Source organism: Artibeus jamaicensis, unplaced genomic scaffold (assembly GCF_021234435.1).
Source record: "Artibeus jamaicensis isolate MK-2021 breed Jamaican fruit bat unplaced genomic scaffold, CSHL_Jam_final scaffold_1964, whole genome shotgun sequence".
NCBI classification, from domain to species: domain Eukaryota; kingdom Metazoa; phylum Chordata; class Mammalia; order Chiroptera; family Phyllostomidae; genus Artibeus; species Artibeus jamaicensis.
Window position 1 is genome coordinate 18,499,525 of NW_026522030.1, and position 20,096 is coordinate 18,519,620.

The window sequence follows — 20,096 nt, forward strand, 5'->3', positions numbered from 1 at the left end:
CTTCACTCATTCACTCATTCACTCATTCATTCATCCACTCATTGACTGAATTTACTGATGAATAACAGGAAGATGCTGAGAGCCTGAGGCATGAGCACAGACCTTGTGCATCTTGTCACTCACAGAAGCAGACTGGTCAGGGCAGAGGAGAGGAGAGGGCATGTGGCCACCTCTGAAACCAGACTGGGTGGAAGGGAGAAGAGGGCCTTGTAGGCAGAAGGAACAGCTGTGGCAGGGGCTTGGAATGAAGTATGAGGCACGTGGGCAGGAGGAGCCGTATGTTCCACTCGGGGGTGGGGTGAGGGCCAGGCCAAGCGGTATTGATCCGATGGAGCCCTGGGCCAGTTTCGAAGACAGGACAGACCACTTCCTTTCCTCTGGATTTCCTTCTTCATCTATTAGAGTGAATAACAGAACAGGTGGCAGAGGGTGGTATGAGAAGTGGTTTGCTAAGGCCAGTGTGCTGGCAAAATAAAAGGAAGTTCTCTCTGCCACTCTCTCTCTCTCCCGCCCTCCCTCTCCCTCTCTCTCCCGACACTCGGTCTCTCGCCCCCTCGCTCACATGCACGCACACACGTCCAGGGCTCCATGCCGGGAATGTGTAGCTCAGAGAGCGCTGCTGACAACCCTCGTGAGTGACCTGCTGGCCCCCTTTTCTTGCAGGACGACCTCTCCGTGCCGCTCACGGAGGAGGACCTGGACGGCTCCTCGGGGGTGCTGTTTCCCTTCCACGACGCAGACACCAACATGCTCTACGTGGTGGGAAAGGTCAGTCCCACACGGGAGGAAGCTGGCCTTGTGCAGTCCTGAGGCCGGAGGCAGAACAGGCCTAAGTGTGGCCCCACTGTGGCCAGCCAGCTGCCCGGGGCCCCTGGGGTGGAAGGCAGGGGCAGGGATAGCCAGGAGCCGCTGGACACTCTCCCCCTGTGGTGAGCCCAGCACCTTTTTCTCATCTTCCTGGCTCCCAAGCACCCCTGGACCCACAGCTTTGGGTAGACACCCCAAGCTGGCGCCTCCCCAACTCTGGGTCCAGATGAGGAGGGACCAGCTGGCGTGTCTCATCAGGGGGACCTTTAAATTTGGGGCAGAGTGGGTATTCATTGGATAGGACTGCCATCTGTATTTGGCAGCCCTGACCTCTACCCATCCACACCAGCAGCAGTGGCCCCCACTCCTCCCCTGCCCAGTCATTATGAGAGTGACAACCAGAAATGCCCCTGAAGGGAACACCCCCTCACTGGGCTCAGGACAGGCCGCTCTGACCACTGAGTGCAGCTCTTGGAAGGGGTGGGGTTCCAGGGTTCCAGACCTTCCTGCCTTGGAGACACCCAGTAGGCTTGGGTCATGGCTGGGGGCACTGAGTGTTAAAGTGAGGACCGTCCTGTTGCTGTGGTGACAACTCCCTGGTGTCCCCTTGTGTGAGGTGGCTTTGCCAACTGTTTACCTACTATGAACACCAGGTTTCTTCTGCATGGCAGTGGGGGCCAGGTGGGGGGCTGAAGGGGACCGACTCTAAACCATCCCCTTTTCCTCCTCCTCCTCCTCAGGGAGATGGGAACATCCGCTACTATGAGGTGAGCGCCAGCAAACCTCACCTGAACTACCTGACCGAATACCGCTCCTGTTCCCCACAGAAGGGGATCGGTGAGTGTGGGGCTCCGAGGCCACTTGGGACCTGGGGACACGGGGAGGAGTCAGATTCAGGCCCTGCCCTGGGGGGCCCACAGTCGGGAGGGGAGATGGTGGATCAACAGTCTGCCTCGATGGGGGCTCTAGTTAAGTGTACAGGAGGCTCTCGGGGAGGCTTCCTGGAGGAGGCAACGTGTAAGGAATGGAAAGAGGAGGCAGAGTACAGCCTGGGGAGAGAATGGAGGAGTTCCAGGCCAAGGTTAAGTAGTTAAATAGTAGAATGGAGATGGGAGAGACCGACCTGAGAGAGCCCCTACTTTTTCAGTGTATTGGGGTTGAAAAATAAAACCAGGCAACTGTACCCATACGTTGTCTACAAGAAACCCATTAAAATGTAAAGACACAGCTAGATTGGAAGTAAAGGGACAGAGAAAGCTGTACCAAGCCAAGAGTGATCAGAAGAAAGTTGGACAAGCTCTATTCGGAGCACCAGGTTCACAAGCTGTGGGGATGGTGATGGAGGGCCTGGGACGGAGCACACTTCCTGCAACAGCCGAGCTAAAATCATTTGAACCCTTCAGGGTTGGGACAGGGTCTGACGATTCCAACCCTGTCTCTCCAGCACAGGGCCCAACCCAGCAGAGCTGTCTGCTGAGGAGCTGTTTGTGCGGGGGAAGGACCGCGGGTGGCGGGAGGTCTCTTCCCATCCCTGTGTGTGGCGTGGCTTGGCCCCCCACACTGGGTCCCTCTGACCCCAGCCCAGCTGGAACCGCTTGGCCCTTGTCACCATCTTCCTGCAGGTGTCATGCCAAAGAGAGGTCTCGATGTGTCCACCTGTGAGATCTTCCGCTTCTACAAGCTGATTACCACCAAAAGCCTCATCGAGCCCATATCCATGATAGTGCCCCGGCGGGTGAGAGTGCTGGGGGCGGCCACAAGGGGGCGGGGAGCCCTTCCTGGAGAAGACTAGCCCTGGGCGGGGGAGCCATTTGCAGAGGCAGCAGTGGGGCAGCTGATGAGCACTTCCCTCTGGGGGAGGCCTTGCATCTGTGAGGCGTCACAGGGGTCTGGAATCCTGATTCTTGCCTCACCTCTGCTCTTGAGTTGCTGTGTGCCTTTGGGCACGACCTTTTGCTGTCTGGGCCTTGGTTTTCTCAACTTATGGCGCTTGGGGAAGGCATGGACCCCCAGCTCGCTAAGGACCCTCTTGTGGGTGGCCTCCTCTCCCCTCACTGTCCTGTTCTCACTGTCCTGGCTTCTCCTGCAGTCGGAATCCTACCAGGAGGACATCTACCCGCCCACGGCGGCGGCGCAGCCCTCTCTGACGGCCAGGGAATGGCTCAGTGGGGTGAATAAAGGTGAGAAGGGCCGAGAAGAGGCCTTGGGCGAATATGGGGGAAATGGAATGTCCTATGGCCTTGGTAGCTGGGAGGGGTTTGGACAGCATTTGTATTCCCCTGAGACCCCAGAGGACTGGTCCCCGAGGGTCAGTTCCAGTGGCCGGCAGGGTCACATGGGGTCCAGGAAGGGAGGGGCTTTCCTAGGTGGCTCAGAATGCTCCCCCAAAGCAAGGGATTTTTGCTCCATGGAAAACTAGTTTAAACTCTGGGCTATGCAGAGTGACCGCATCGTCTTGGCCAGATACCCTTGCCCACCCGTTTGCCCCCGCCTCCACAGTTACTCAGAAGACCCCCTCCGCCTGCCCTGACTCACCCTCCCTGCCCTGTCAACAGAAGGGCCAGCCCAGGGGAAGGCGTGGGTGCTCCCACCCCCCACAGCTGCGGCCTCTGTGGTCAGGATCTCCACCTACCTGCCGCCCACCCTCTGTCTACCCCCAGAGCCCCTCCTTTGTACAACCCTTAGGCAGTCTCGCTCTTCTCTGGGTCCAGGTTCCCCATCCTTCTCCAAGAGTCCTGCCTCCCCCGCTTCCTGGCAGGTGGCCAAGAGCAGTGTGGGTGGGGCTGGCCCTACAGAGCAAGGCCAAGGCTTCACTGGAGAAGCTCCTGGGGCCTGGGGCAGCTCCAGCCATGGCCCAACTGCTCCTATAAACTAGGCTTCCTCAGATGGCCACGTGCATGGGACTCTGATCTGCACTCGGGTTGCCCCAGTCCGTGGGTCTGTGCCTGTCTGCATGTGGCCACATCTCCCACACCTTTCGGTGGGTCCGCGCGTCATTGCAAACCTGCTGGCACCAGCGCCCCCTGTGCCCAGGTGCTTACAGGCTCTCAGTCCTCACACAGCCCTTTGCTTCTCTCCCAGGGCCAGTCCTGGTGTCCCTCAGGCCGGGCTCCGAGCTGCTGAGCCCTCGGCCTCTGCCCCCAGAGAGTGCTCCCTCCAGCCCCACAGCCCCTGCCTCGCCCCACCTCTTGGGCCAGACGGAAAAGCTGGTTGCAGAAGACGGCCAGAGGTCCTTCTCTCTGCTGGAGGAGAAGTCACCAAGGTGGGCAGCAGAGCATAGGCTGGAAGAGAAGAAGACCTGGCTCACAAACGGCTTTGACATCTTCGAGTGTCCCCCGCCAAAGACGGAGAACGAGGTGTGGATGAGGGTGGGGTGCATCTGCACTGGGGAGTGGGGCAGTGGGTAGAGAAGTGAGGGGTGAGAGAAATCACCAGCTGCGTAGCCTGGCCGAGCCACTTCGTTCAAGTTGTTAATTCACTCAACAGGCAGGCGGTGAGTGCCGTCTGCGGGGAACTCTCTGTACAGTGAAGAGACTGGGACTCGGTGGGTATTCAAGTCCCTTCCAGCTCTGACGTGCTGTGTACCCGGCGCCATCACAGGTGCTCTAATATTCCACCTGGGTGAATCTCTCGGTGGCCCTGGGAGTCAACAGGTTGGGGCTAAAAACCAAAGGGCTGGCATGTCATGGAGGGATTCTAGTCCAGGCTCTCCTGAGCACTAGCTGTGGGACATCGGCCCCCTGGACCGAGTCTCTCTTAGCTTCAGTGTCCATAGCAATAAAGGGGGGTGGTGCTAACACTGGGACCCTCTCAGGGTCTTTGTGAGCACCCAGTGGACTAACCATACTCAGAGTTAGCACCCAACACCCAGTACCACTATGTACGGCAGCTGCAGTTGTGATAACACTGAAGTGAGTCTTCTCACCCCCATTTCCCAGAGGAGGAAATTCAAGCTCAGAGAGTAAGAAACTTGCCTGAAGTCACACAGTTCATTAGTGGTGAAAACCCCAGTCTTCAGACATCAGGGCCTAATACCCTTTCCTCCATCCCATGGGGAAGTCTAAGGAGGCAAAAAAAATAAGTGTGAAATATCAAGTCTTTTTGAATGTCATCTATTAGGTGAATCAGGTTTTTATAAAAGGTCTACACCATGGCTGCCCACTTAGGCCTCAGCCACGTTAAGCATCTCCACCTTTCTGAGCCCAAAAGGGACAGAGTTTTAGTCTTTCTGAGGGTGTCCCACCCCCTGGCACCCCGGGCCACCTGCATGACCTTTCCCCTCTTCGTGCTCCCCCAGCTGCTGCAGATGTTCTACCGGCAGCAGGAGGAGATCCGCAGACTCCGAGAACTGCTGACCCAGCGAGAGGTGCAGGCCAAACAGCTGGAGCTGGAGATCAAAAACTTGCGGATGAACTCAGAGCGGTTCTGAACAGAGGCGCCTGCCCTCCTCGCCCTCAGGGACCCACCACTCGGCTCCGCGGGGAGGTTCAGAATCAAGCCACACGCCCCCCCGAGAACAACCACTATTTCTATATTTTTTACCAGAAAATGAAACTCGATCACCGAAAGATTCCAGTGGGACATGGTGCCGTTTTTCTATTTGCCTTCTCAAAACAGTGTCTGAACTGACTTTTTTTAGATGATAACTGCCTTCTGTTTAACTCTGTTTGTGAGGGTCCATGATAAGCTATAACTTCTGATGGGAAAGAACGTTATACAGGTAGAAAGTCAGAGCTGAAAGGACCTGGGAGGCGAACCTGCCTGTGGTGTTCAAACTACAGTCTATAGAGTGGGGGGCAGCTAAGCAGGAGGGCTGTACCCCCCATCCCAACCAGATGGCTCCCCTTCTTTCTGCTTTATGTATTGGCTTTGATGAAATACATCATTCTGCCACTCAAAACATTTTAGAAGTTTGAAAACCTGTGATTGGCCAAACTTCCTCATTTTTTGGGGGGCGAGAAACAGAGGCCCAGAGAGTCCATGGCAGGGCCAGGCTGAGCTTCAGGTCCCCTGGGTGCGCCTTGCCGCCGTTTCTGGTCCGATCTAGTTGTCAGCCACACGGCAGCAATCCGCCGGTCCTGGCCTCGGCTGCACCCAGGACTTGAAGTGCATGACTTCAAGTTGTTCCCTCTCTGGCCTCAGTTTCTCCATCTGAACAAAGTGGGCCCTGGAATCTGCCAACCCAACACGTGAAATGTTAACCTTGACCTAAGGAAAACTACCTGCAGGGCATGATCTGGGTTTGTCATGGGAACTCACCAGACACCAGCAAAGGGGCAGAGGGAGTTTCACTGCAGGGAGAGAGCCAAGTTTGAGCCCAATTCTATAATACAGGCAGAAGGGCGAGGCCATCCCCTTTTCAGCCGGAATTAGTGGGAAGTGGAGGGACACTCCCTTATGTGGGATGCAGACATTGGGTCACTGGTCCATGACCACCAAAGCCCTCTGGCCACAGAGCCTGCTCTGACAGGATGACAGGCAGATGTCGATCCAAAGTAACAGATGGGCCCTCGGGAGTAGGGAGCCCCGGGGCTGGCAGCCGGCCGGCAGAACCTGCTGGCTGCCCCGCGGAAAGGGCTTCCGGGGAAGGATGACTGTACTAGGCAAGGAAGCAAGGCCACAGGTCCCGTCCAGCCTAGCTTCTTCTATGTCCCTCCTTTGTGAATCTGTACGCTGAGCCCTTCTCTGGGATTTTCTTTTTTTTCTGGGGTCAATACAGTGGCCTGGCTGGAGACAGGGAATGTTGGGAGTTGAATACACCTGCTTACCTGGGGAAGTGTGGATGAGGGGTTCTGCCTGTGGCCCAGGGCAGTCCTGGGGCTCGGATGGGGACTGCAGGAGGCCACCAGCCCAGTAGGTTTCAACTCAGGCTGTAGCTCAGAGTGCCCTTGGAAGCATTCAGGAAATACAGATGGCCAGGCCCGACCCGGACTAGCTGCTGCTGAATCAGCCCAGAGAGGCCTGGCCTTCTGTACGTTTTCATAAGCTCCCAGGTGATTCTGCAATACAGTGAGGGTGGTGACACTGGGCCATCCACAGTAAAGACAAGGACCAACCAGGAGCTGGGGGCTCCAACCTGGTCTTTTAAGTCCTGGCCAGAGGCTAAAATCAGGAAGCAGTATTCTGAGCCCTCCACCAGCTCCCTGCCCCAGCTGCCCCGGCCACTGTTCCCGCACCATGGGCACCCTGTGCTCCTGATTGCCCCTGCCCCTAGCTTTGGCTGCTTCCGCCTGTCTGCCTGCTCACGCCAGACACCCCAGTTGCTCGTCTTGTCCTCCGTTTACTCAGTCGCTGGGGCCCACCGAGCTTGCCAAAGACCCAATCCCAGGTGGTGTCAGGGAAGCAGACCTCCACTGGAAGCCTCATTTTCGGCCAGCACTTCACAGTTTACAAAGCCCTTCCACCTCCACTCTCGAGCACATTCTGCTCTAACACAGATCAGTCAGGCATGATTGTCCTGTGTTCAGGAGGGAAGACTAGCCTCTGAGAACAAAGAAACTTTCATGCCCAAAGGCACTGGCTACAAAGTGGGGGAGACAGGGCTGAGTCTCCAGAGCTCTCCAGGTGCCTCCTCAAACTCTCCCCAACCCAAAAGGACCCAGGCCTCGCGCTCAGCAACAACACGAAGGCATCCATGAACAAACCTTTTCTTTCTTTCTTTTTTATATTTAGAGTAAATTATTTAAATTATTTCACAGCCAGGGAGAGGGATAGGTAATTTTTATCAGATATTTTTTTAAGCCATTTTTAAAGATTACTTTGTTGTTTATGTTCCCACCTGATGGAGTGGAACTTGCCCAGGGTTTGCAGGGCCAGGCCCTCACGCTCAGGGCAGGGCGCGGGGCCTGCGCTCACCTCCGCACTGCTCGCCCTGGCGACCCCTGGCTGTTGGCTCAGGAACTTGCTGAGAATGAAGCCGGCTCTGGGAGATGAGCTTCAGGGTGTATCCACCTCAGGGCTCTAGTAATTGTTCTTCTTGGAACAAAACTTCAAGACTGTATCATAGGGGGAAGCAGGAAGTCAGCAGTTGATCTATGCTTTTCATATAAAATCGTGCCTGAAACTGATTGTTTTAATGTTGTTTCTGAAGTTCCTTGTACCTTTGTAAAAAAAAAAAATAAGTCAATCAAGCAAGCAAAGTGAAAATAAATATATGTGGAATTGTGCTATGGGAAGAATCTAAAAAAATAATAAACATCATCTGCCTATACATTTTAATACATGGAACTTTCCTTTTCTTAATTTGTTCCACAAATAACAAGTACCTACTTTTCCAGACTGAGAAACAGGTGAGGCAGAATTTGTCTCTGCCCTCTGAAGTTTTAAGTCATGGTCTGGGGGAAGGAGAGGGCCAGGATAGGGGAAATGTAGGCTGCTTCGGGAGGAGAGGCAAGGAAGGCTTCTGGGAGGAGGTGACATTTATGCAGAAACATGAGGGATAAATAGGAGTAGGCAGGGCAATGGCAAGACAATTGGGCATTTGGGGAAAGTGTGTTCTAGTAAGCAGAGAAAACCACCTATTCCTTGGCCTGGAAACAAGCTGAGATTAGAGCACAGGCTGGCAGGGATTAAAGGTAGTAAAAGCCAAGGGCCTTGGAGGTAGGAGCTGAGACCACCCCCCCCCCTACTGAAGTATGATTGATAAAAATCGTATGTATTTAGGTCATGATTTTGTTTAGGTTTCATAATGTGATGATTTAATAAATGCACACGCTGTGAAATGATTACCACACTCAAGCTAATTAACACACCTCTCATCTCACATCGTTACCATTTTGTGTGTGTGGTGAGAACCCTTGCAATCTACTCTCAACAAATATCTAGTATACGATACATACTGTTTACGATAGTCACCGTGCTGTGCATTAAATTTCCAGAATTTACGTATCTTGTGCTGAGTTGGAGCCTTTTCTCCCACCCTGGCAGCCAATGTTTCTACTCTGTTGCTATGAGTTCAACTTCTTCTTTTTTTTAGATTCCACATAGATACTATATAGGTTTTGTCTTTCTCTGTCTGGCTTATTAGCACACTGTCTTTCAGGTTCCCCCTCCTCCCCCCCTTCCCCCCCCCCCGTCAAAAATGGCAGGCTTTCCATTCTTAGGTCTCAGTAACACTTCACTGTGTATACACACATCACGTCTTCATTCATTCATCCGCTGAGGGACCTGAAGTCGTTTGTATATCTCGGCTGCTGTGAACACTGCTGTAACAAGCCGGGGACTGCAGCTCTCCCAGATTTGGACTTCATGCACTTTGGATGAATACCTCCAGGGACCCTCCACACTGTCCCATCATGGTTGTACCGATTTACATTCTGTTGAAGCTGAGACCTTCACCTGGAGTGCCTGGCTTCCAGGATGTTTCTTACAATTGTGGGAATGGTTATTTCTCCAGGGAAAGGGTGAGAGAGAATCAAGGGAAAGTGGTAAATGTAGGTAAATGACTCCCACCCCAGAAGGCCACAGCCAGCCTGGCCCCATCCACAGGGCTGCAGTTTTCTGAGCTTGACGGGATAACCTCACTGAGGGTGGGGGTGGGGAGCCTGCCTCCGGCCAGTTAGCCCGTTAGGAGTGAAACTCCAAGGAACCTTCAGTTAAAACAGATTTGGGGGGCCAGACTGGGGGGGGGGGCTCAGGCACTGGGGCTGTAAGTCAGGTACAGACCCCGATGGAAAAAAAACATCAACTAGGGACACACGGGAGACATGCACCTTGCGAGGGGACACTATGGTGCCACTCCAGCAGCAGAAAGGAAGACTTCCTTCTTGCCCAGCAACTCAGCCAATGAGAAACTGTCACCAGCCTGAGCTGTCCCTTTGCTTCAAAACGACCCCTCCCAGCGTCCTTTTTCTCTATAAAGTAACTTTCCTTTCCTTTGCTTGTTAGAATTGCCTGTGGTTGTCGCTACAGCTTGCTTGTCCTGAATTGCAACTCCTTTGCTATTCCCTAGTGAATCAATTTTGCCGGTAAAATAACTAGTTGTTTTATTTGAAGGTATGCAGGAGTGAACCTTCATTTCTGCTGTGGCTACCCCTAGGCCAGACACAAAGCAGGCTAGACCAGGCCTGAGCCTTCAGCACCACCTAAAAGCTGTTGGGACAGGGGGGGCGGAAAAGTACACTACAGGGCAAGAGGGTGACGATGCAGCCACGGTCCCCCAACCCCCATCCCCCGCAGCAGCGCGCCTCTGCCTTCCACCCCGAGCAGGGCCCGCCCGAGCCGGGGGCTCCGCCCCACTGTCCTGCTTTCGATTTCCCGTTCCCACTCTGCCCTGCACTGCTCTGCCCTGCACCGCCCTGCCCTGCATCGCCCTGCCCTACACCGCTGCTGCCCGAAACTCAGGGAGTGAATGGCGGGTGTAGCGGCAGTAAGCGGAACACCTGCGGGGCCAGGTCCCGCCGAGTCCGAGTCCGAGGACGCCTGCAGCTGCCGCTGCCCGGAGCACAGCGACCGCCCGGCGGAGCTCTTCTGTCGCCGCTGCCGGTGCTGCGTGTGCGCGCTTTGCCCGGTGCTGGGTGCGCACCGGGGCCACCCTGTGGGCCTGGCTTCAGAAGAGGCGGTGCACGTGCAGGTGGGGAAGCTGGGGCGCGTGGAATGGGGTGGGGGGCGGGGTGGGAGACCGGTGTCAACTGCCAGTTCCCGTTGGGACCCGGAAACCTCAACACAGCCCAGCAGTCATCTAGGCGACTGAGCTATTGTTCCCAATGAGAAACTGATGCCCAGGACGGGGCAAAGGTCAACAGTTAATCTGCAGAAGAAGTGGGTTTGGGAGGGAGAACTTGGGAGCCACACCAGTTCCCAGATACCCTTGACCTCTTCCACCACACCCACATGGAGGCAAAGAAAATTAGCCTTTTAACAAAGATTAAAGTCCCTCCCTGTTAGAAAACAGCCTGGTAGCCTGGAATGCTGCACACAAATCTCTGATTTTCCCTCCCGAGGTTCACAGGGAGGGACTGCGGACTGTCCGATTGCCCGCCAGCAGCCTCAGCTCTCACCTCAGCCTACCCCGCTCCACCCTGCCCCCTCAACACCCTCCCATTCCTCAGGCATAACTGCTGGTGGGAGCTAGGACAGCCATTTTATCTACAGGGGAAGGAAGGCCCTGGAGGCTTGAACCCAGCGCTCCCCCCATGAACCGCCCCGCTCGGGGTCCACTCTCACCTGGGAGCCCTCACCTTTGCTATCCTAATAATGGCAGGGGCTCTGGACTCCTGTCCCAGCCTTGAGGTGGGCTTGTTCTGCGGCTCCAGTCAAATGAATCTACCCCTCTGGGTTGGGCGGGCCCACCTGCCTCTGGCAGAAGTTGCTTCCAACACCTCCGAGAAGTCTCCCGTGATTAACCCGTCCCCACAATGAATGGCCTCTTTCCCTCGCAGTCATGACTTAACTCGACCATCGGCTTAACAACCTTAGAGCTCCAAGACAAGAAGGGGCCCTCCTGAGGGCCAGTCTGGCAGGAGGAGCCCGGGATTCGGGGCCTGCCTGTGCCCCTAGGGTCCTCCTCTCCTTATATAAGATGACTGTGTAATAATAGCTCCTCACAAGGCTGGTCTCCAGAGTTAACAAGGGTACTGTCCAGAGATGCGGCTGTGGGTCTCCTGGGTACATCTACTTACCTACCTAGGTGTATCCATTGTGTCTCCACTCACCTCTTTATCTGTTATCCATCTGTTCATTCATTCATTCATTCATTCACTCATCAAATCCATTCAGCACATACCTTGTGCCATGAGTCAGGGAACAGATCAATTCTTCCTTGACCTGGAGGTCACTTCCCTGGCCGGTGGGGGAGAACAGTGACGATAGTGTGTAAGTATTTTAAGTGGGACACCCGAGGCAGCGGTCAGTGGGAGCCGGATGGAAGACTGTGAAACAGGGACAAGAAGCCCATGAATATTTCCTGGAGGAGGTGCGATTGGAATTGGCCTTGAAAGATGAGTAGGGTTTCCCCAAGTACCAAAACAGGGGAAATACACTGCGGCAGGAGGGCAGAGGCATCAGGAGGCTGAGTTATCCTCGGCTAATGGACAGGAGCTGGACTTGAAGGCTTAGAAATCACAGTGGGGTGAGGATGTGCTCCTGGGACTTGGGTTACTACTGTGTCCCTACTCCCACACCCCACCTAGAATAAAACTGCACATAATAGCGAATTCTTACTGCACCAAATGAATCCTTATTGCATTCTTTACTGCAATAAATAAACTGTATTTATTCTTCACAGAAGCCCTATGAGCTTATCTCCATAGTTACAGCTGAGGAAATTGAGGTTTGGAGAAGCGAGGTCACCTTCCCAGGTCACATGGGGCTCAGACCAGGAGTCTACTATGAGGCTTGTGCTCATAACTTACTGGGTGGCCATGGGTCACCACTTGAAGTTGGCAGCCCCTGGTAATTCTGTTTGATTTGGCAAACATTTCTAGATCATCCCCTGGTCCCTACGGGGAAGCCAGGAATGGAGCAGACCTGCCCTCAGGAAGCTCCCAGTCAGCCCAGCAGTGGAGTATGAGGCCAGCCAAAAAAAGCTAGAATGGGGAGGCGTGGGGGGTAAAGTTCCACTGGAGGAAAAAGGGTCACAGAGAGGCCTTTGAAAAAGGGGCCATTGCAAAAAGCAGAGGTAGAGAAGGGGGCCATTTCAGATGGGAGGGAGAGGGGCACATGAACCCTGCAGGCCTCTCACACATGTGGGTCTTCTGAACCCCAATCCAGGCCAGAGGGCCATAGACCCCTCTGGAAGCAAGTGCCACAGGGGCAGGGCCCCAGCACATAATAGGAGCTCAGTTAATACTCGCTCTGTAAATGAATTCTCTCCCCCTGTCCCCAGGCCATTTGCCTTAATGTCCTATTTGAGGGATTGGAAAAGCAAGGTCATGCTCTAGCTTGTCCTAGAAAACGGTGGGGTGGAGGGGCATCATGGTTCAAAGAATCCCCAACTGGGCCTCTGAAACCCGGAAGGGGCGGGGGCGGGGGCGGGCCCTAGCTACCGTGCACCCCTCAATGCGCTGCTCGACTTTGGGCAAGTCATCTCGCCTTCCGAGTCTCAGATTCCTCAGCGGAAACGCAACACAGGTGACAGGAGGTGACCCTCAGGGAGCCCTGTGTCTCGAAAGCAACAAACAGTATTAAGACTTTTCTCCTCACTCCTCTACACACAGAAAGTCATCCAGGAATGTTTAAAGCAGCTGGCAGCCAAGCAGCAGCAGCAAGTCGACAACAGGAGCCAGATAGAAGATGCTGCCGAGCAGCTCAAGGCAAGTGAACGCTTCTTCCTCACCCTACTCGACACGCCCACATTTCTCCCCAGACACGAGGCTCTCCCCAGTATGGAGCCGAGGAACAATGAAAACCAACCTATAAGGGGGCCAGTCAGGTCTGGTGGGGCCTGGGATCCTATAATTTAGGGCAGTGATTTTCAACCAGTGGGCCGTTGGCGTGCACTGGTGTGCTGCGAGTACTTTTAAAACATGCCAGTACCTAACTGTTTAGTCAGGGTCACTGACCTCTGTACCCTTAGATTGTCAAAGTAAAAAAAAAATTAGAACCGCCAACACAATAACCATCCGGTGTGAGTGAGTCAAAATTATACCTAATTGGCAAAAAAATTTTTGTGGGTGTGCCATAGAATTTTACCAATTAGTTGGTATGTGCCATGAGATGAAAAAGGTTGAAAATTGCTGATTTAGGGGGGCTCTTTTGAGCAAAAGTATACAAAATTAAGTGTAAGACCATGAAGGGGTCTTGACGCTACTGCTCCCTGAGCTTCGTGGGGAGTCCGCCCCCCCCCCAGCACTCCAGCCTCGCCCAGGGCCCCTCACAGTATCAGGGAGGGGCCTTGCTCTCTAGGTCACCAAGGCCAGTCTCTCGAAGGGGCTAGCCCTCCGCCCCCCGAATGCCTTAAACAAAGCAAAGTACAGCTTAAGGAACACGCAAATAGTTCTCCATGTTTCACCGCCATGGTGAAAGCAAGTAAGGTATAAATGTATTCCGCCAATATTTACTTTGTTCCCGCTTCTCCTTTCCTGATGTTGTTTATTTAAATGGGCTCTTCTGTGGGTTTTAAATGGGAAGTGGGGGTTGATGTTATCTGGAGCTGCTTTGACTATGGAAAAGTTCTTCTGTCTCTCGGGGCCTTTTGTATGAACTCTCTACCTCTGTGTCCTGCCCCCCAGGACCTGTTTCCCCTGAGAGCTCTGTGAGTCCCTGCCTGGCCTCACAAGTCAGGGAGGGAGCCGGGCTGATGGGGGCAGTGGCCCACAGGGGCACTCGCTGTCTGCCAGTCTCTGAGCAGATGGAGTGTGAGGCCCCCAAATGAGAGTTGGGATCCATGTGGACAGTGTAAGGGGGCAGGTTTCGGCTTATCTAAGAAGCAGAGGTGCCAAGGCCAGGTGACAGAGTGGGATCCCGGCTGGCCCGACATCCGTTATCCGAAAGATGAGTGCGGGCTGCAGTTTGCTGAGGACGGCTTCCTACCTGTGGCCCTGGCTTAATTATTCACAGTGTCCTTCCTGTCTTCAGGAGCAGGACTCCAATCCCTGACTGATCCAAATCAGTTCAAAAGGATTTGGAAACAAAGTTGGCACACCGAGGGCGTAGGGGAGGCGCTTTGGGCTGTTTAGCCAGAACCAAGGGGCGCAGGTTCACTGCCGGCAAATCTCTGAGTGGAACCAGCGTGGGCCCCCCCAAGACAAGAGTTAAGATTCACTTGGACAATCTAAGGGGACAGGTTGCAGCTTAAATCTAAGAAGTGGTTTTCTTTCTGTAACCTTCTCCCCAACTCTCAAACTTTTCTTTAGAAGTATTTACAGATTCAGAGGAAGTTGCCAAGATAGTAAGTTGGTGCCTTTTACCTAGTTTGCCCCAAGGGTTATAGCCTACCTAGCTATAGTACAATTTCAAAACCAGAAAATCGACAGTGTGTGTATATGTCCTGTGTCAATTTATCACATGAGTAGATTCGAGTAACCACCAAAATACAGTACTCAAAATACAGAACCATCCCATCACCACCGAGACATCTTTATAGTCACTTCCACACCTGCCCCCGACAATCTCAGACCCCTAGCAGTCCCTAATTTATTCCCTGTCTCTCTAATTACAGCACGGGAATTCATGAGCATAGTATCTCTCTTCACTTATTTAGCCCCTTTGTGTTTTTTCATCAGCATTTTGTAGTTTTCAGCATACAAATCCTGAACATTTTAAAATTTATTTATTTTTAGAGAGATGGGAAGGGAGGGAGAAAGAGGGAGAGAAACATCATCAATCGGCTGCCTCTTGCACACCCCCAGCTGGGGACCCAGCCTATAACCCAGGCACGTGCCCGACAGGGAATGGAACCAGCAACCTACTTGTCTGCAGGCCAGCGCTTAATCCACTGAGCCACACCAGCCAGGGCCTGAACGTGTTTCATTCGACTTAAACCTAAGGGGCCCTCAGAAGGTAATTAATAAAAATGTAATTAGCATTTTAAAGCCGAGAGGTACTTGTATAAAAATGAGATACAGAAAAGTAGGAGGAGGTGGCCAGCCCAGGCCTGCGTTCCCACCTGGGAACTGTCAGGGCCCCGTGCGGCCCCATCTTCGCTCCCCACCCCCCACCTGCCTGCGCAGTCTCCTCACTGTGTTGCTCGGCTGTCTCCTGGGGGCATTTCCATTGCAAGTCCTGGTCAACAAGCAGACTTTTCAAAATTCAGCCATAATTCAGCTGCTTCTGGCCAACCACTAGTCACACTTTGGGATTTTTTTCTGTGTGTATCTGCTCTTTTAGATAGTGTCATGTCCCCAGTATGGAGGCGAGCCGTGATGGCCCGTTTCCCCATGTGACTCGACTTTCGTGTCTTCATCATGCCTGCAGTAGGTGTCTTCCACGGCGTGGGGTGGGGGGCCGGTACCCCTTTGGAGCGCCGTGGCGTGCGCCTCGGCCGGGGCTCTCAAGTCTCAGCAGTTTCGGGTCAGCTGTCATGTGACTTTTTTAGCTTGGAGGTTCCGCAAATTCGGAATCCAAGCCTATTGTTGGGCTTACTTATTTGTTTTGCTAGTGACTCTTTTCTCCCTTGGCCCTGGATGGGTGACAAGATTCCTTGCCGCTTCCCCGGGTCAGTGGGTGGAGTTTTTTTGGTGCCTGCTTCGTGAATGGAGCCGTTCTCTGTGACTCGGGTTTGATGCTGGTGGCCTGCTCCTCATTCTCAGCTGGCATGGGGCCAACTGGCCCGAGCACCCTCTCGGGTGAGCAGATCCCTGTGGGGTGCACCCCAGACACCTCCGCGGGCCACGGGGGGGGGGGGGGTCACCACCTGCCTGAGACTCTGACCCAGTTCCCTCTTTGCTTTGGGTACCCAAGGATTTCCTTTTTGTTATTTGTCTGAGTGTGGGTTTTTTAGGGGTTTTTCTTGGGGGGGCGGAGGTTGATTCATTAAGCCATTTTCCTAAGTGTTGAACATTTTTCCTAAATGTTGAACATCTGGGTCATTTCCCGTGTTTCACTAATATAAAATAGCATTGCAGTGAACGCTTTTTGGCGCCTTGATCTATGTCCTCCAGGATGCATTTCCAGAAGTGATGCATTGGGCTCCACAGGCGCGAACGTGGGTGAGGTTCTTGTGCGCTGTGCCCGGCTGTGTGTGGGAGCGCAGTCTGGGGCCGGCGCGAGGCTCCATACTTGTTTACACAGCCACAGTCGGGGGAAAGCCCTTTTTCTGGCCCTTCGCCAGAAAATTAATCCATAAAACAGTTTTGTAAGTAAATTAAAAGCAATAAAGTTTATACATGGTCCAAAGTCTGCTCTTCAGAATCCAGTGACCAGCCTAACTAGACACTCCTTTTCACAGAACAATCCAGAAGGACTTGGGCACTGACCCCCAACCAACACCTGTTCAATGATTTTCTCCGACGTCCTTGTCAGCAGGCTGTTTGCTTCTCCACCTTCCATGGCTCCTCAGGGAGAATGTACTCAGGGCAGCTCAACACTTGCCTGCTACGCTTTTTATTCAAACTGGGATAAGATGATTCTTCTTTCTGAATCTTACAAGTATTCTACAATGAGCTTCTGATTCTTTTACAAATGAAGGGGAAAAAATACATATTTGGGTATGGTTAATGCCATTCGAATCCAGACCCAGGGAGGGATTTAGAGTGTGCACAGCTGCCCTGGCCAGTATGGCTCAGTGGGCTGAGCACTGGCCTGAGAACTGACAGGTCGCCAGTTCGATTCCCAGGGCTGCTGGCCAGGTCCTCATTTGAGAGTGTGTGAGAGGCAACTGATCAATGTTTCTTTCTCTCATCATGTTTCTCTCCCTCTCATCCCCTCCCTAAAATCTTTAAAAAAAATAAAATTATGAGAATTATAAGAAATTCTAGAATGTGCATAGAAAGGCCCTTGGAAATGGGGCCAGCCAAGAAGAGGAAATAATAACCTACCATCGGTCAATAGGAAGTTAGAGGCGAACCAGGGCCATGGCTGTACACAGAAGGACAGAAGCCACTTTGAGGGCTTAACCCAGAGGGGGTGATGAACGCAGGGGACGGTGATGGGGCTTGGAGGAGGCAGGAAGCCCACCAGGGCGTGGCGAGGCAGTGGCACCAGCCGGTGGGAAGCGCATTCACCCCGGCAGCATGGCACCAGCAGAGCGCAGAGCCCAGGGCCACAAGGCAGCACCTGGGACCAGAGCCGGCCTGTGCGAGCAGGAGGGTGGAGGGGACGCGGAGGCTGGGGACACCAGCCGTTCCCCCCACTCTCTGTCCTCCCTCTAGTTCCTCCTCCCATTGGCCAGACCGAGCCTGGAGGGGGATCCGGGCTGCAGCAGTCAGCCCCTCTGCCTGACACACCAGAGAGAGGGGAGCAAAGCGGGGGAGGAGGCCAGGAAACAGACCTGAGGCACATAGGCCTAGACGGGCACCCTGGGGGAGGGGGCTCCAAACATCCTTGGCTCCTGGCCTGGTGCCTTTCCCTGTGGCCCACCAGAGCTCTGAGGACTAAGCCAGAGCATGGGGTCTGAGGCTAATGGGGTGACACCACCCAGGCCTTGCTATGGACCCTGCTGATATTACTGGTCTCCACCACACTTTCAGGTGTGGCCATTCCTCTGCCCCCTCCTGCCACATGTCACCATGCCCAAATGTCATAGCTAACATGGCCTGAGTGGGGCCGGCCAGCACACCTCCTTCCCTGGTGGGACACCCCTGAAAGGTGTCCCTAGCGGGATTGTCCAATTTCCTGGGAAACAGTTTTTTCCGTTCTCCTCACAGGCTCCTCCTCCCATGGGGCTTCAGGGGCCTGGGCAGAGATGGAGTCACACAGCAGCCAGCACTTCACGTGCAAAACCCTCCCCCTCCCACGGCCAGACCTTCATCGTGGCTCAAGCCCTTTCTCTCCCACACTCCTTCCAGGGTGTCCAACCTGCAGCCTGCGGGCGGCATGCAGCCCGGGATGGCTGTGAATGCGGGCCAACACAACATCGTAAATTTACTTAAAACATTAGGGGAGAGAGAGAGAGTGTATGTGTGTGTTATTACGTATTGTGATGTATTTAACATGTGGCCCAGAGACACCACAAGGTTGGACACCCTGTGAGACCTTCCTCAACTAGACCCTGTCGGACCTCTGCCCGGCCCAGCCCCCATCCAGCCGCACCCAAACCTCAGCCCAGTGCAGTCTGGGAGCCAGTTTCATTCTGAACCAACTCAGCCTAAACCAGACAGCACACTTTCTTGTTTCATCACCAGAATTCTCCGTCTCTTTAAATTTTTAACCATATTGCATAATCAGCCTAATATGCTTACACCTTAAGTTTTCTTTGAAAACTTTTTTATTTATTGATTTGAAAGAGAGAGAGATTGAGAAAGAAATATTGATTTGTTGTTCCAGTTATTTATGCATTCATTGGCTGATTCTTGTATGTGCCCTGACCAGGGACTGAACCTGCAACCTTGACATATCAGGATGATACTCTAACCTACTGTGCTACCCAGCCAGGGCAGCCTTAAGTTTTCTTGTGGCTATTTTCAGTTATAACAATGTACAGTGTTATTAAGATTATTTTGTATATTCTTCTTTACAGAGTGAATCTGTACAAACTTCTTGGAACATAGCTTGTTGGAAGGAGATATAGACAGTTGCTCTCTTGGTTCCCAAAGAAAGCTCCTCTGCTTGTTTACATACTGTGCCTCGAAAATGTGTGTATAAATCTAGGTTGTGGAATGCATTTTTTCTTTCCTTGATTTGTTCTTTCAGCAAAGACATTATTTGTATCCAGGCTCAGTGGCCCTTAGGAGCCATGATGACTGTGGACTCATCCCCAGGCTAGCCCAAAGACAATGAACCTCCGTGGCGAGTGGCAGTATGAGCCAGCCTCTGTCCGATCTAACCATTGCCTAGAACGTTGTGTAGGAAACACAGACCCGGGGACCTGCCTTGGTCCTGCCGAAGCGCATGTTCCTGGCCCACCAAGCAGAGAGCAGGGCATCACAGGGGAGCCTGCCCACCCCGCACCTGCTCAGGTGCCAGGGGCCATTCTCTGTGTGGGCTGCACAGATGTTTGGGCTGAGGGAAGAGGCTGGCCTGTGTTTTGGGGTGTTTTTTAAATTGATTTTCTGTTTTATATTTTTAAGTTGTACTAGTAACACGTGAACGCACGCTCACTTTTAAAATGTAAACAGCAGTACAGTATTGTAGAATGCAGTACAGAACTATAGAAAGTGCAAAATGAGCATTACTCTTGGCCACGCCCCAACCCCCCATTTCTTCCTAAATGGAACTGCAACAAGCAGACACTGTGAATGTACTTGCAAACATACAGATGCATATGTTCAAAGATCGTAGTCTGAGGCTTGTTATCATCTACATAAATGGGGTCATCCCATGTGGATCATTCCACAGCCCTGTGTATTGATCACATGGTGTCTTGGGGAGCTTTCCGTGACAGGACATGCAGGCTACTGCATTCTTTTGGTGGGCATGGTCAGATACGAGGATACGTAACATTAAACTTACCATTGGAACCATTTTCAATGGCTCTATTCAGTGGCATGAATTACATTTACAGTGTGGTGCGACCATCACCACTGTCTGTTTCCAAAATGTTTTCATTTCCCCAAACATAAACTCGGTACCCATTACACAATTACTTCTTCTCTCCCCTTCCACCAGCCCATGGAAACTCTGATCCACTTCCTGTCTTCATGAACTTGCCTATTTTAAATATTACATAAGCAGAATCATACAGTATTTGTCCTGTTGTGTTTGGCGTATTTCATTTAGCATAATGTCTTCGAGGTTCATTCATGTTATAGCAC

General features: G+C 53.0%; 2 protein-coding genes across 3 annotated transcripts in view; both read left to right on the forward strand.

Moving 5' to 3' along the window:
* The window catches only part of CORO2A (coronin 2A), a 46,313-nt gene extending 40,076 nt beyond the window's left edge, over positions 1–6,237 (forward strand). For both annotated transcript variants that reach the window (XM_037140782.2, XM_053656560.1), the window contains exons 7-12: positions 664–768; positions 1,548–1,644; positions 2,430–2,542; positions 2,897–2,987; positions 3,889–4,163; positions 5,105–6,237. In XM_037140782.2, the coding sequence (XP_036996677.1) occupies positions 664–768; positions 1,548–1,644; positions 2,430–2,542; positions 2,897–2,987; positions 3,889–4,163; positions 5,105–5,236 (813 nt within the window). In that variant the 3' untranslated portion in view covers positions 5,237–6,237. The remainder of the gene's footprint in view (positions 1–663; positions 769–1,547; positions 1,645–2,429; positions 2,543–2,896; positions 2,988–3,888; positions 4,164–5,104) is intronic.
* Positions 6,238–10,056: 3,819 nt separating this feature from the next.
* The window catches only part of TRIM14 (tripartite motif containing 14), a 28,794-nt gene continuing 18,754 nt past the window's right edge, over positions 10,057–20,096 (forward strand). Inside the window, exons 1-2 of the mRNA XM_037140781.2 lie at positions 10,057–10,378; positions 12,963–13,058. Of these exons, the coding sequence (XP_036996676.2) occupies positions 10,157–10,378; positions 12,963–13,058 (318 nt within the window). The 5' untranslated portion in view covers positions 10,057–10,156. The remainder of the gene's footprint in view (positions 10,379–12,962; positions 13,059–20,096) is intronic.